The sequence below is a fragment of the Aricia agestis genome, chromosome 6 (assembly GCF_905147365.1).
Source record: "Aricia agestis chromosome 6, ilAriAges1.1, whole genome shotgun sequence".
Classification (NCBI taxonomy): Eukaryota; Metazoa; Arthropoda; class Insecta; order Lepidoptera; family Lycaenidae; genus Aricia; species Aricia agestis.
The window spans coordinates 10,394,702-10,409,135 of NC_056411.1; the positions used below are offsets into that span (position 1 = coordinate 10,394,702).

General features: G+C 33.9%; 1 protein-coding gene across 2 annotated transcripts in view; it reads left to right on the top strand.

Moving 5' to 3' along the window:
- The window catches only part of LOC121727900 (potassium channel subfamily K member 15), a 32,359-nt gene extending 19,778 nt beyond the window's left edge, over positions 1-12,581 (top strand). For both annotated transcript variants that reach the window (XM_042115945.1, XM_042115944.1), the window contains exons 7-11: positions 1,044-1,144; positions 7,350-7,475; positions 9,624-9,713; positions 10,456-10,585; positions 12,409-12,581. In XM_042115945.1, coding sequence (XP_041971879.1) covers positions 1,044-1,144; positions 7,350-7,475; positions 9,624-9,713; positions 10,456-10,585; positions 12,409-12,477 — 516 coding nt within the window. In that variant the 3' untranslated portion in view covers positions 12,478-12,581. The remainder of the gene's footprint in view (positions 1-1,043; positions 1,145-7,349; positions 7,476-9,623; positions 9,714-10,455; positions 10,586-12,408) is intronic.
- Positions 12,582-14,434: the final 1,853 nt, after the last annotated feature.

Consider the following 14,434-nt stretch of genomic DNA (forward strand, 5'->3'; position numbering starts at 1 on the left):
CATTTATATTATGGTGAAGGAGTATAATTTATTTTGAAATTATGATGCTTTTATTTTTAACAAATAAAACATTACACACACTACAATGTGCACACCATCTTTTTTAAATGATACATAGAATTTTCTTTTATTATAGTTGAAGTCAGTTGTCAAATAAAAAATGGATTGATGTTTTTTTATTGTTTTTTTTGTCGTTCGTAGTCGCTTGCCGCATTGATCTTTACGGTAGATTAACAATTTCGATTCTGCTGCATCTCCAGTTCTTATAATTATTATAATTGTGATATAGGCAAAAAGTTGTCAATCGCTGTTTTGCAATGTAGGTAATAAAATAATATATTTTTAGGATTCCGTACCCAAATGGTAAAAACGGGACCCTTATTACTAATACTTCGTTGTCTGTCCGTCTGTTCGTCTGTATGTCTCCAGGCTGTAACTCAAGAACGGTAATGGCTAGAGAGTTTAAATTTTAACAGATTGTGTATATCTGTTGCCACTATACTTACAAGTACTTGTTATGTTATTTTCCATCTTTTTGGTAAAAGGTGGCCCCGTGCGAGTTTCTTACGCCGGTTCTTCTCGCCGGGGTAGTTCCCGAACCGGTGGTAGGCCTCATGTAGACACGACGTTCTATAAGTGTTAACTTTGTTAACCTACTTAGAAATAAATATTTTTCTTTTCTTTTCTTTTCAAATACTAAAAACAAAATAAAATTAATATTTAAGGGAGCCCCCTTAAATATTAATTTTATTTTGTACAACAAACGTGACTTTTTTGGCCTTTTTTGCTCTATATCAATAATAATAGCAACAAATAGGTACTTACTTGAATTTTTCACACAATCCTTAGTTTTATGACGTGTACTTTAATATTTAATAATAATATTAATAATACATCAAAAATTAGGAGGGGCTCCCATACAAAAAAAAAAAAAACAAATTTTGGCCTTGGCGATCGCGATAACAATTGAATAGCATTGTGTCTGGTTTTCCCACGATCGAGGTAATAATATAATTTGATTTTAATTGAATATTTATTTTCAGGGTGAGTTTAGCGAATCTGAGAGTACTGACCGTCCTATCGAGTGTAGAACAGACGGGGACTCCGATGTTCCGGAGCATAGGACACAAGCTATTTACTATAGGTAATCATTTTTTTTATTGTCTTAAAAAAAAAAGATTTTTATTTGTGAGGACCTGTAATTGCCTTCCTAGTTTCTAGTTTAAGTTAATTACTGTTTTTTATTGAAAGCTGTTGGTCTTCCAGACAAAAATATAAAATAAAATAAAATAAATTAATATAGTTACGGATGCCTTAGAAAGGACCGATACCACCTTCAAGAAGAGAGTGTTTTCGGGAAGGCCTGCTACACAGCTCTTCTGATGTTGCGAATGTCCACGGGCAACGGTTATTTCATAAAAAAGGCAAAGGCTCTTTTCCTTTCACACCGCCGTTTTTCCATACAAACGCTGTCCCCTGTTTCCTCCCTGGATAATGCCGGTAGAGTTACGATTTTTTTCCTGAATATCTATGGCCACTATTAGCATGTCCATATGTTTTTTTTTCATAATTTTACTATTAAAAAAGATAAGAACGTCCAAAAACCCAAAAAAAATGGCAAGATTTTCTTCTGTGTTCAGAAAAGAAAACTGGCTAAAATATACAAAAAAAAAAAACATAGGAACACAGCTCAAGCCAAGCTTTAATTTATAATGAAAAAAGTACTTAAATCGGTTAAGTTTTGGAGAAGGAATCAGCGGACAACGAATCGAAGATTTTCTGTTCTTTTATTAGAACTTTTGTCGTGTTGTCTCTATCGCGCTCTGCGATGGGAGACTTGAGATTGGCGAGACAGCAATATATTTTCAAATACCTATTTTCAATTTCTCTCGCCCCTGGTGTATCCTCTAAAAAAAATACTATCTACAAAAATTAGAAATAATAATTATTGTTTCGGAAAAACAAATAATCTTTTTGGAGATTTCTATAAATTAGGTTATTATTACGATAATTAACATTAATTCATTATAATATAAACTGATCACAACTCCAGAGAAATTTGGTAAGGACGTTTGGATTTCCCGGTAAAATCGTTTATTTTTGCTATCGAGTTTTGTATCGGAAATGGAAGTCCTCGAAGTCGATTTGAATCTCAACTTTCTTTTCATTTTTATTTACCCTGTCTAATTGGTCTCGAGATGGGAGATTTCTCATTGCTGTCATTTAGGAACGTAATTAAATTTCATTGGAATATAAAAGTTTTGAGAGTTTTATTTATTGTTGCGAGAAATTAAAATAATTTTTAGATTGGAGAAACAGAAGCTCTTGTAAAATTTTCAAGATAATATGTTTTCTTATTTGTAAGAATTTTTTGATCTTGGACTTTATATTTGTTTATGAGCAGTACCTACTTTTTTTATCAAAGGGTGCTAGGAGGGATGACTTTTTGAATAAATTATTTTCATGTGGGTATGAATATATACCCTATTATTATACATATAAATACCCTATTATTAATACACTATTTTACTTATTTAGAACTGATTTTATATAATTATTATTATGATTAAAATATTATGAAATTTATATTATTATGATGAAATTATCTATTATAAATATATTATCTAGTCCGTTATCTTGGTACTAACCGTTAAAGATCATATATAAGTTTTATAACAAAACTATATTTTTTTTTTGCAATAATTAAAAAGTTATTTCAAAATAAAAATTAAATTTTAAATTCAGTACCGAAGATCCGCCGACAGCTCCCGAATAAACCCGAGCGCGTGTGACGTCACAATGTTAGTTTTTGCTCATTGTAGCATACAGAGATATAATAATTAGTACAGTGTTTTGAGTTTTTATCTAGTAAATTCTGTTGGCATTGTTAAATAATCAAAAATGTCAAAACTCAAAAGTTATCGCTCTTGTTTTGTACCATTATGTACAAATACTACAAAAACAACTCCTGAAAAAATGTTTTTAAATGTTCCACAAGACGAAAAACGTCGAAAGAAATGGTTTCAAGCAGTGCACCGAGATTATTCAAAAACAAAATCAAATTTTTTTTGTTGTGAAGATCATTTCGATGTAAGTATTCATAATAATATTACTTAATAATATTATTACATAATATTATAACTTTTCTTAATTTTTCATTGATAGTTAGAGTAACTGAGTAAGCTTTACTCCGAACTCGGTGTTCTGGACACACACGTCCTTTTAAAACACAAATACCATTCTTACGATTAAGTTGAACATAACCTATAGCTTTATCACCGTAACTCTCACGTGATGCTCTACAATTAATGAAATAATTATTAATTATATTTAATAGAGAATAAATACTTATTTTCATTTAGAATAGTATTTTTTAACAGACTTACCTTGATGCCTTAGCACCTCGAACTTCAGCAGAATTAAACCGAACGTCATTTTAAAAAAAATTAGTGATCATAAATATATCAACATCAGGAATATTATCCGATTTTGCTTTTATAAATCCTTTATCACACATAGTTAGTCGAAATAAACTTTTCAAATCGTTTTTCACTAATAAATTTGAGATATTTTTATCAAGTCAAAGATAATAGCCATAAACACTGTACTATCATGAAATTGCTTTAACATTATGACGTCACAAGTATGGCGACCAATCATGGCGCGTTTACAGTCACGTGATTTTTATTTGAATTTTATCAATTTATAATTGTTTATAATTAATTAAAAAAAAATTTTTTTCAAGTTTTTTGCATTAAAAATCAATATAATTAATAATAAAGTTTTAAAATACATAAAAAAAAGCAATACTTTTTTTTTTTCAAAATCCCAATTGTAAGCCGGCGCAAGGCGGTTAACGGATTTTCCAGAGTCGCTTGCAAGGTCAAACGCCATCTTTCAGGACTGATCCCCCATGCCTCAGGTTGTTAAGTGAATAATAGGAAGGCACTGTGTACAGGCTTTGCCTCTGCTAATAGACTCCCTGTAAATGAACACAAAAACTGTACAAGTAATTCTATTATATATTATCACAAGTGACTCATGAAAGGATTTATTATTTGGAAAAATCTAGTTTATTAATTGTCTATTTAACTATGTAATATATATATATATATATATATATATATATATATATATATTATCACAATATAAGTAATTCTATTATATATTATCACAAGTGACTCATGAAAGGATTAATTATTTGGAAAAATCTAGTTTATTAATTGTCTATTTAACTATGTAATATATATATATATATATATATATATATATATATATATATATATATATATATATATATATATATATATATATATATATATATATATATATATATATATATATATATATATATATATATATATATATATATTACATAGTTAAATACACAATTAATAAACTAGATTTTTCCAAATAATAAATCCTTTCATGAGTCACTTGTGATAATATATAATAGAATTACTTGTACAGTTTTTGTGTTCATTTACAGGGAGTCTATTAGCAGAGGCAAAGCCTGTACACAGTGCCTTCCTATTATTCACTTAACAACCTGAGGCATGGGGGATCAGTCCTGAAAGATGGCGTTTGACCTTGCAAGCGACTCTGGAAAATCCGTTAACCGCCTTGCGCCGGCTTACAATTGGGATTTTGAAAAAAAAAAAGTATTGATTTTTTTTATGTATTTTAAAACTTTATTATTAATTATATTGATTTTTAATGCAAAAAACTTGAAAAAAATTTTTTTTTAATTAATTATAAACAATTATAAATTGATAAAATTCAAATAAAAATCACGTGACTGTAAACGCGCCATGATTGGTCGCCATACTTGTGACGTCATAATGTTAAAGCAATTTCATGATAGTACAGTGTTTATGGCTATTATCTTTGACTTGATAAAAATATCTCAAATTTATTAGTGAAAAACGATTTGAAAAGTTTATTTCGACTAACTATGTGTGATAAAGGATTTATAAAAGCAAAATCGGATAATATTCCTGATGTTGATATATTTATGATCACTAATTTTTTTTAAAATGACGTTCGGTTTAATTCTGCTGAAGTTCGAGGTGCTAAGGCATCAAGGTAAGTCTGTTAAAAAATACTATTCTAAATGAAAATAAGTATTTATTCTCTATTAAATATAATTAATAATTATTTCATTAATTGTAGAGCATCACGTGAGAGTTACGGTGATAAAGCTATAGGTTATGTTCAACTTAATCGTAAGAATGGTATTTGTGTTTTAAAAGGACGTGTGTGTCCAGAACACCGAGTTCGGAGTAAAGCTTACTCAGTTACTCTAACTATCAATGAAAAATTAAGAAAAGTTATAATATTATGTAATAATATTATTAAGTAATATTATTATGAATACTTACATCGAAATGATCTTCACAACAAAAAAAATTTGATTTTGTTTTTGAATAATCTCGGTGCACTGCTTGAAACCATTTCTTTCGACGTTTTTCGTCTTGTGGAACATTTAAAAACATTTTTTCAGGAGTTGTTTTTGTAGTATTTGTACATAATGGTACAAAACAAGAGCGATAACTTTTGAGTTTTGACATTTTTGATTATTTAACAATGCCAACAGAATTTACTAGATAAAAACTCAAAACACTGTACTAATTATTATATCTCTGTATGCTACAATGAGCAAAAACTAACATTGTGACGTCACACGCGCTCGGGTTTATTCGGGAGCTGTCGGCGGATCTTCGGTACTGAATTTAAAATTTAATTTTTATTTTGAAATAACTTTTTAATTATTGCAAAAAAAAAAATATAGTTTTGTTATAAAACTTATATATGATCTTTAACGGTTAGTACCAAGATAACGGACTAGATAATATATTTATAATAGATAATTTCATCATAATAATATAAATTTCATAATATTTTAATCATAATAATAATTATATAAAATCAGTTCTAAATAAGTAAAATAAATAAAAATAAAATATTATCACAAGTGACTCATGAAAGGATTAATTATTTGGAAAAATCTAGTTTATTAATTGTCTATTTAACTATGTAATATATATATATATATATATATATATATATATATATATATATATATATATATATATATATATATATATATATATATATATATATATATTTTCTCTTTTTTTATAATTTAGTGTCTTTTGCGTAAGTATGTGATGTTTTTAATTTCCTTTCTTTGTATTGTAACGTGTAATTTATCATTGTAGTGTAATGCTATGTCTGCCTTAAATTTGTTTCTAAAGTTATTAACTTACTAGACGTAACTGCATTGCACAGCGGGGCTAAAATGGTCACATTTAGCAATTCCTCTCAATCAAATCAGCAAATGAATTGTCAAAACTGTCAAACTGACAAATGTCAAATCAGTACAAAAATACAGAAATGAATTGCAAGCAGAGTTGCATTTTGCGATTTTAGAAAAATGAATCATATTGTGATTCATATAATGATTCTTCAAAGCGACCATTTTAGCCCCGCTGATATTTTGTGCGGCATGGCAAAATATTCTTTGTATGAATTTGTATGAGTTAAACTGCACTACGCGGCAGTGGAGCTACACCACACGGCAATCTTGTATTAAGTCCTAATGCTAAAGTGCAGTTACAGATAGGCATAAAACTAAAAGTCCTAACGGCGTATCGAGGCACAAAATTAAGTGATAATACTTTAGGGTGTATAATATGAGCCCCGTGTATAGAGTTCACTCTTAAAGTGGTAGCGGAAGAGCATTTTTTTCACTTTTCTATGGGAAAGAGCGTCCGTGGCCTAATGATTCGCACTCGTAGAGGGTGCAGGTTCGATCCCGGGTGGAGGCGTGTACCAATGAGACATTTTCTGATCTCAAGTACATAATACAGACGCTCGTACGGTGAAGGCAAACATAGTGAGGAAACCCGCACATATAGGTCCCTGACGTTCTTTCCTCTGGACTAGGACGGATATATACGGACATTTAAATCTTGTCCCAGGCACTACTTTGCTCCGAAAATACATACTGTATAAATCATGAAGCGTCCATAGATATTATTATTATTATTATTATCATCCACAACGGATGCAAAGGCCTTTTTTTTTGTATAGGGTAACTCGAGACGCTGCACTGGGGCGCTTGCCCATAAAAATTACAAAAAATGGCCTTTCAGCGCTGCTACTTTCACAGAAAAGTCTCTACTAGGAACACACACCCTAAAGTATTATCACTTATTTTTGAACATTCCGTATAATGTCAAAATTAATGTAAAATTATTTGCCCAGTCTTGTCATGTCATGTTTGATTAAAGTCGTGCCGTCTTACCTTCGATATTTGAATATTAATTTAAAGTTGATGTTTATAGAAGTCCAATGGTTGTGCCCTACTACTGGTACCCTCCGAGCGACGTCTCGAGCGAGTTCAGTTACGTGACGTTCGACGTCCAGACCGTCACGGTACCCATCAGCGCCTGCGTCGCCATCATGGTTGGGTAAGTTGTACTTCGCACTTATATTTTTTTACCCATTTTACCCATATTATTGTAAACGTAAACTAAAAAATGAAGGTTAATCTTTAAGCCCCTAATACACAATGGCCCACGATGGCCCACTGCCGGTCATTGGGATGGTCACTTTGGAGAATCATAATATGATTCATTTTTTAAATCGCAAAATGCAAGTCTGCTTGCAATTCATGTCTACTACTCGACAAGTCTTTAAATGAACGTGTCGCAAAAAGGAATTAACGCTGCCATCATACAAAAACGTCATTTTTGACAGTTCTCCTTTACGAGCAGCGCTACCGCCCACGTTCATATTTAACCTTGTCGCACTGTAGTAATTCGTACTAATTTGTCATTTGTCAGTTTGACAGTTTTGACAATTCATTTGCTGAATTGATTGAGAGGAATAGCTAAATGTGACCATTTTAGCCCCGCTGTAGACTATGGTCACTTTATTATGCCTGGCAATCCACTGGCCATCGTCCGCTATTACCCCGTCTATACATTACCGATAGCTTGTAGTGGGCCAGCATGGGCCTTTGTGAAGAGGCACCTTTAAACAATTCATTAAGTATTTTCTACCTTCTGGGGCTCCGGGCTTGGAGTTTGGACCCAGTGCCTCAGAAAAAGGCTCTCCAGTTGGCACTGAGCTTGTTCAGGATGGTTTTTAACAGCCTATATTACCTTCAATGGCATCATCAATATTAGGAAGATCATTATTTATATATTAATACGTGAGCCAAAAACTTTGTATCCCCTTTGATGAAAAATAGAGAAACATAGGTGAATGAGCATCGAGCTAATATTATTTTGAAATTATGCTTTTATCATACATTTTTTTAACAAATAAAACATTACACACACTACAACACACACACTAGGAAAAAAGACAGATTTTTGAGTGACAAGCCTATACATACAAATTATATTCTTTTATTTATAGAGTTGAAAAAATATGATAAAGTCATTATTTTTTTATAAAATATAGGTAGTAGTCCTAATATCGTTGAAGGTCGAATTTCGACCACTGGGCGATCTCTAGTTTATTTAAAATTATCCAGTTTATAACTATTTTCATATGCTTAAAATCAATAATTGTTTTTAGTTACTTTAGAGTTCCAGTTATTTTCCACAAAAATTACACCAAATACATAGGTAGTAAAATAAACTTAGCAGTTAGCACGTCCTACAGTTATTACCGCTTTGCAATAGAAAGCAAAATCTTTCCCCGTCTTAATGGATTTAAACACATAAATGTTTCGTCGTCACATTAGCACCTTTCCTTCCCTATTTTATGCTCTACATAAAAATGAGAAATACAAAGTGACGTGAAATAAACAAATAATGTTCTTTGTCCACATCTACTGCTTTACAATGTTTTGCGTCTTTAAATAAGTAGATATCGTTTGTGTTTAGATAAGAGTAACCTACCAATGTTACCGTTTTTTTTTTCAAATAGATACCTCATCGAGCGTCCCTATGGACGCTCGACGACGTATCCCAATATTTCCCAAATTATCTTTAAGGGGCGATTTCACCAAACAAATAGAACGCGTTCAGTGCGCACTGAACCGGTTCTAAATGTATAAACGCGTTTGTAACACCGAATTGTATTTCACCAACATAAACTAAACGCGTTCACAGGGAATCCGAGTTTTATCTTCTGAACGCCTAATGTTCGCGGTTTTTTTCATAAAACCCGTTTGAGTCCTGTTAGTGTAGTATCACGGCGGATCGAAAATCATAGATGAAAAAAATTTCAAAATGATAGTTTTGGACAGATGCGTTTGGTTAGTTTATGTATCGTTTCTTGCTAATTTGCTGATAAAATAACGTGAAAAGGCTCCAAAATGATAAGAACATTTATAATCGCGTGACGTCACAGTCGTGAACTTAAATTTATTAATCGCGATTAAATGAAGGTTGTGAAATCCATTTGAAACAAAACGAGATTTACGTCGCCGCATGAACGCGTTCAGTGGGAACTAAGTTTTATAAAACGAAGTTTTAAGTGTGATTGGTGATATCCCACCTGAATCATTTTACCAGACGTTATATTTAATTAATTTATACGAAGGAAGACAAATTGTGTGATGTTCTAAGGAGATTAGGTTTAATTTATGTTAATTGTTTTAGGTACATAATGTTCGGTTCAATGATATTCGGCTTGTGGGAGAAATGGGATAGGCTGGATGGAGCGTACTTCTGCTTTATATCACTTAGCAGGTAAGTTTAGTCGTATCATAAAAGCCTGTTAACAAATTTGGAGCTTAGAAAATGCTAAGCTCATCATGGGAAAACATCAGTAAATTTTCCCGTGACCGGATAAGAACGTTATAAAAATACTGTTTGTAGAAAATTCTTGCCCGCATTAATGCTGTAATCAATATCCTATGAGAATTTTATACGTGGGAAAGCCATGCTTCGGCACGAATGGGCCGGCTCGACCGGAGAAATACCACGGGCTCACAGCAAACTGGCGTGAAACAGCGCTTGCGCTGTGTTTCGCCGAGTGAGTAAGTTTACCTGGGGCCTCCCCTACCCTTTTCCCTCCCCTACCCTCTCCTGTTTCCTTCCCTACCCTCCCCTATTACCCTATTCCCTCTTAAAAGGCCGGCAACGCGCCTGCAGCTCTTCTGATGCTGTGTTCATGGGCGACGAAAGTTGCTTTCCATCAGGTGACCCGTTTGCTCGTTTGCCCCCTTATTTCATAAAAAAAAGAAAACTATAATAATATTACTTTATCACAAAAAATTGGAGAGAAAGACCTGCCTACTCTCTTGAAGACTTTATTCACTAGCGCTAAGTCCAACACTAAGCACTATGTCCAAACACTAAGCACTATCACTGTCCTAGGTCGTAGCCAAATCCACGTTCCACTAGAATAATTTTTGATCACTTGTTTTTTTACTTAGAAGCTAGATGGCACTACGTGTCCGTATTCGTAACAACATTTATATTATTCCAGCATCGGTTTCGGAGACTTCGTGCCCGGCGAGCGAGTGTACACGCCGCGGATAGAGACCTCCTTCATCGTCTGCTCCCTGTACCTCATGTTGGGGATGGCACTAGTGGCTATGTGCTTTAATCTGATGCAGGTGAGCCTTTTATTTTGAACGAAAGAATACTAACAACTGACGAGAAATTTTAACCATTAAAAACACTGAACTTAACGGAGAGGTTTTGTTAGAGTTTGTACCATCAATTGGTAGCTGCAGACAGATAGAAGATTATTGGTCGGGTTATATAAGCTCAACCAACTGGCTTATTGACTGGCAAATATTGATTGAACATAACCCGACCAAAATAATATTGGTATGCTATTTGCCTACGAAAAAAAATTCTCTAGTGGTAAATGTCTAAGGGCCTATTTTACCACTTCCTGATGAGTGCCGGAGAGGCTATCCACAACTTATGTGACAGATAATCTATACTTCTGTCAAGTTAAGTTGTGGATAACCTATCCAGCATTTATCAGAAAATGGTGAAATAGCTGGTTCTTAATCGCGTTCAGGAGTAATATTTTCTATAGTCTTATAAGTTGTATTAGAAGCAACGCACACTCTTGTTTACTATAATTATTAGCAAGTTGTAACAACAACTGCATTTTTTCGGACATAGACAACTTTATCAAGCGGCCCCTACGCGGCCCGCAATAATTCGAAGGATTACAAACAATCGAAGCACAGGCGGGTTCGAGGAAATGCCTGTCATTCACTCCTAATCCCGACTGTGCTGGGATTTATTACTTTACAATCTAATACATAAAATTCTCATGTCACAATGTTTGTGTGCGAACTCCTCCAAAACGGCCTAACCAATTTTAATGAAATTTTGTATGTACCATCGAGGAAATTGATGCCTAGGCAGTCGATAGACCAACGTCATTTAGTCGGATCATGTCAAATCAATGTTAATTGTGATCTGTCGGCTGGGTTTGACGTAACGCGACCAAACTACGTAGGTCCCCCATCTGCCTAGGAATCAACTTCTCTGATAGTACATTCGTTAGGCCTGAGAATAGGTTTTGTCTACTTTTTATATTGATACTAGAAATAATTTATATGGCAAAACAGTGTTTGCCGGGCCAGCTAGTTTTATTATTTTATTTTTTAATGCCAAATCCATCAAACTAATATTATAAATGCGAAAGTTGTTTCTCAGTCTGTTACCTCTTCACGCTCAAACTGCTATACCGATTTTGATGTTTAGTACGGATATACGTACTGAGGGACGGATATATCCCGGGAATGGACATAGGATACTTTTTATCCCCGAAAAATGTACGGTTCTATACGGTTATATATACGGATATAGACTTCGCTGTGAAAGTAGTATCCCTAAGGTATTATCACTTAGTTTTGTTACACCTTGTATATGTCGTAGGATGATTTGATAAATCCGTGTTTTCGCGAAATCCCTAGAATTTTCGCGAAAACACGGATTTATCAAATCATCCTACGACATATACACACTATACTCACTTTAAATAATTAATATAACAAAGGCATTTTTTATATTTTTAGAGCGTCGCTCTCGACTCCGGAGGTCGTGGGTTCGAATCCCGCGTTGGAAAGATGTTATTTCCAAGTTTGGTTAGGACAATGCAGGCTGATCACCTGATTGTCTGATAAGTAAGATGATCCATGCGTCGGATGGGCATGTAAAAAGTCGGTCCTGCGCCTGATCTCTCGCCAGTCGTGTCGGTCTTCCGTCCCACTGGGTTATGAGAGTAAAGGAATAGAGAGTGCTCTTGTGTACTGCGCACACACTTGGGCACTATAAAAGTACTCCTGCGTACCTGGTCTGGTTTCAATGAAACCGGCCACCGTCACCGAAACCGGTGTGGGGAGTATTATAACAAAGGCAGTTTCAAAACCATGCCTGTAGACCAAAATTGATTTGCATTTGTAATTTTCAGGAGCAAGTGATTCATTACTACGCGGGTGTCAAGCGCGCGCTGAAACGTATATGCCGGTGTAAGAGATGACGCTGTAACCCTCACCTGCCTTCATCGCCGAATAATGACTACAAGTTGTATAAACGTTCCTAGTAGTTTTAATTTATTTTCATCATTAAATAAGTGATATGTGAGTTTGTTTGAATATCCTGTAGTTGTCGAGATACCTAGACTAGAAAGTTGCTACCTGCTTTCCAACTACATCATTTTAAGTAAGGGCTGTAACACTGCCGATCGTTACACGACAAGGCCTGGGCCTAAGGGCCGGGACACAAAAACACGATACGCATCGTGAAACGACGTCGTATCGTGTTTTTGTGTCCCGGCCCTAAGGCAATCTTTAAAAAAACAATCATGTTTTTTCTACGCAACTGCCAGGCGTAAAACCTTCTCTACTTATTCTTTATATTCTCCTCCATTCTCGACTCCGGCCCAAAGAGCACACGATAGTTTTTTAGTAAATTTCCCAGTCAACTACATAAATAATGTATCAAATTCATTAATATTATATTTTATTTCTATCTCAGCCGTTGTTGTACTTAAAAAAATGAAAAGGAGCATTTATTATATTTGTGTTGTGCGAAAACAACGGCCATTTCTAGCGCCGCAATTCCCGTCACCCCGACGGCCCTTAATATAACATTGACATTGATTAATGCCGAGGAAATTTATGTGATCATAAGCTAATTAGTGTCGTGCCAGGTCGCGCCCAAACGCCGCAGCCCGCAGCCTGACCGACATTAGACTAATCCTAAACCATTAAAACGCCTAATACATTTTTAGATATTATTAATTGCAGGCTATAAAAAACCAGACTTGGGTATATCCTACTCCTACTAATATTATAAAGGCGAAAGTTTGTTTGGATGTATGGATGTGTGGATGTATGGATGTTTGTTACTCTTTCACGCAAAAACTACTGAACGGATTTTAATGAAACTTTACAATAATATAGCTTATACATCAGAATAACACATAGGCTACAATTTTAACCGACTTTCAAAATGGGGGAGGTGTTATGTTCGTTTTCTTATATTCAACGATTACTCCGCCGTTTGTTAACCGATTTTCAAAATTTGTTTTTTGGTATATAGGGTATCATCCCAATTTGGTATCATATTCACAAATGTGATCTGATGAAGGATCCATAAGTAATCGAGAGATTAGATTTCGTGAGTAGTATTCTAAGCATATGCTACCAACAAGTAAGATTTTGCACCGAGATATACCTGGTATACCGTGGTTCGGAAGGTGCTGAGAGAACTCCTGATTCTTTATAGATACAAGTTTGGGAGTTTCGGCGTTTTTTTAAGAACAGAAAGCATATGCTACTATGCAAATTACATTCATCATCATCATCATCATCATCATCACTACCATATTATACCATTTCATAATCTTTTAGATCGAGACTCGTGTTTGTCAAGCGATAATTTAAAAAAAATCTATACCTACCTAATATTATAAACCTGAAGAGTATGTTTGCTTGAACACGTCAATCTCAGGAACTACAGGTCTGATTAAAAAAACTTATCACAGTGTTAGATAGATCATTTATCGAGTAAAACTATAGGCTATATTATATTATCACGCTAAGACTAATACGACTGAAGAAACTCAGGAAAATGTGGGAAAAACGGGGGAAGTATTTTTATGGGAAAATGTAAAATTCCTAATTTACGCGGGCGAAGCCGCGCGGGACATCTAGTCTATAGTAATTAAATGCAAAATATAGTTATTGCAAAAAATTAGAAAAGTGTTGTTTCGTTAATTCGACGGTTATTATATTATTACTTATATCGATTTGACTTATTGTGCTTGGCTTCAAAACTTCTATCATTTGAAGGAAGGCATAAAAGAGAAATATTCTTATTGCGAAAGTGTGTCTGTCTGTCTATTAACTCGTGATGCTAACAGCGTTGAACCGATTTTGATGAGCCTAGACTCCAGAGTCTAGTCGATCTAGTGTGCACATTTCTTGAGTTCT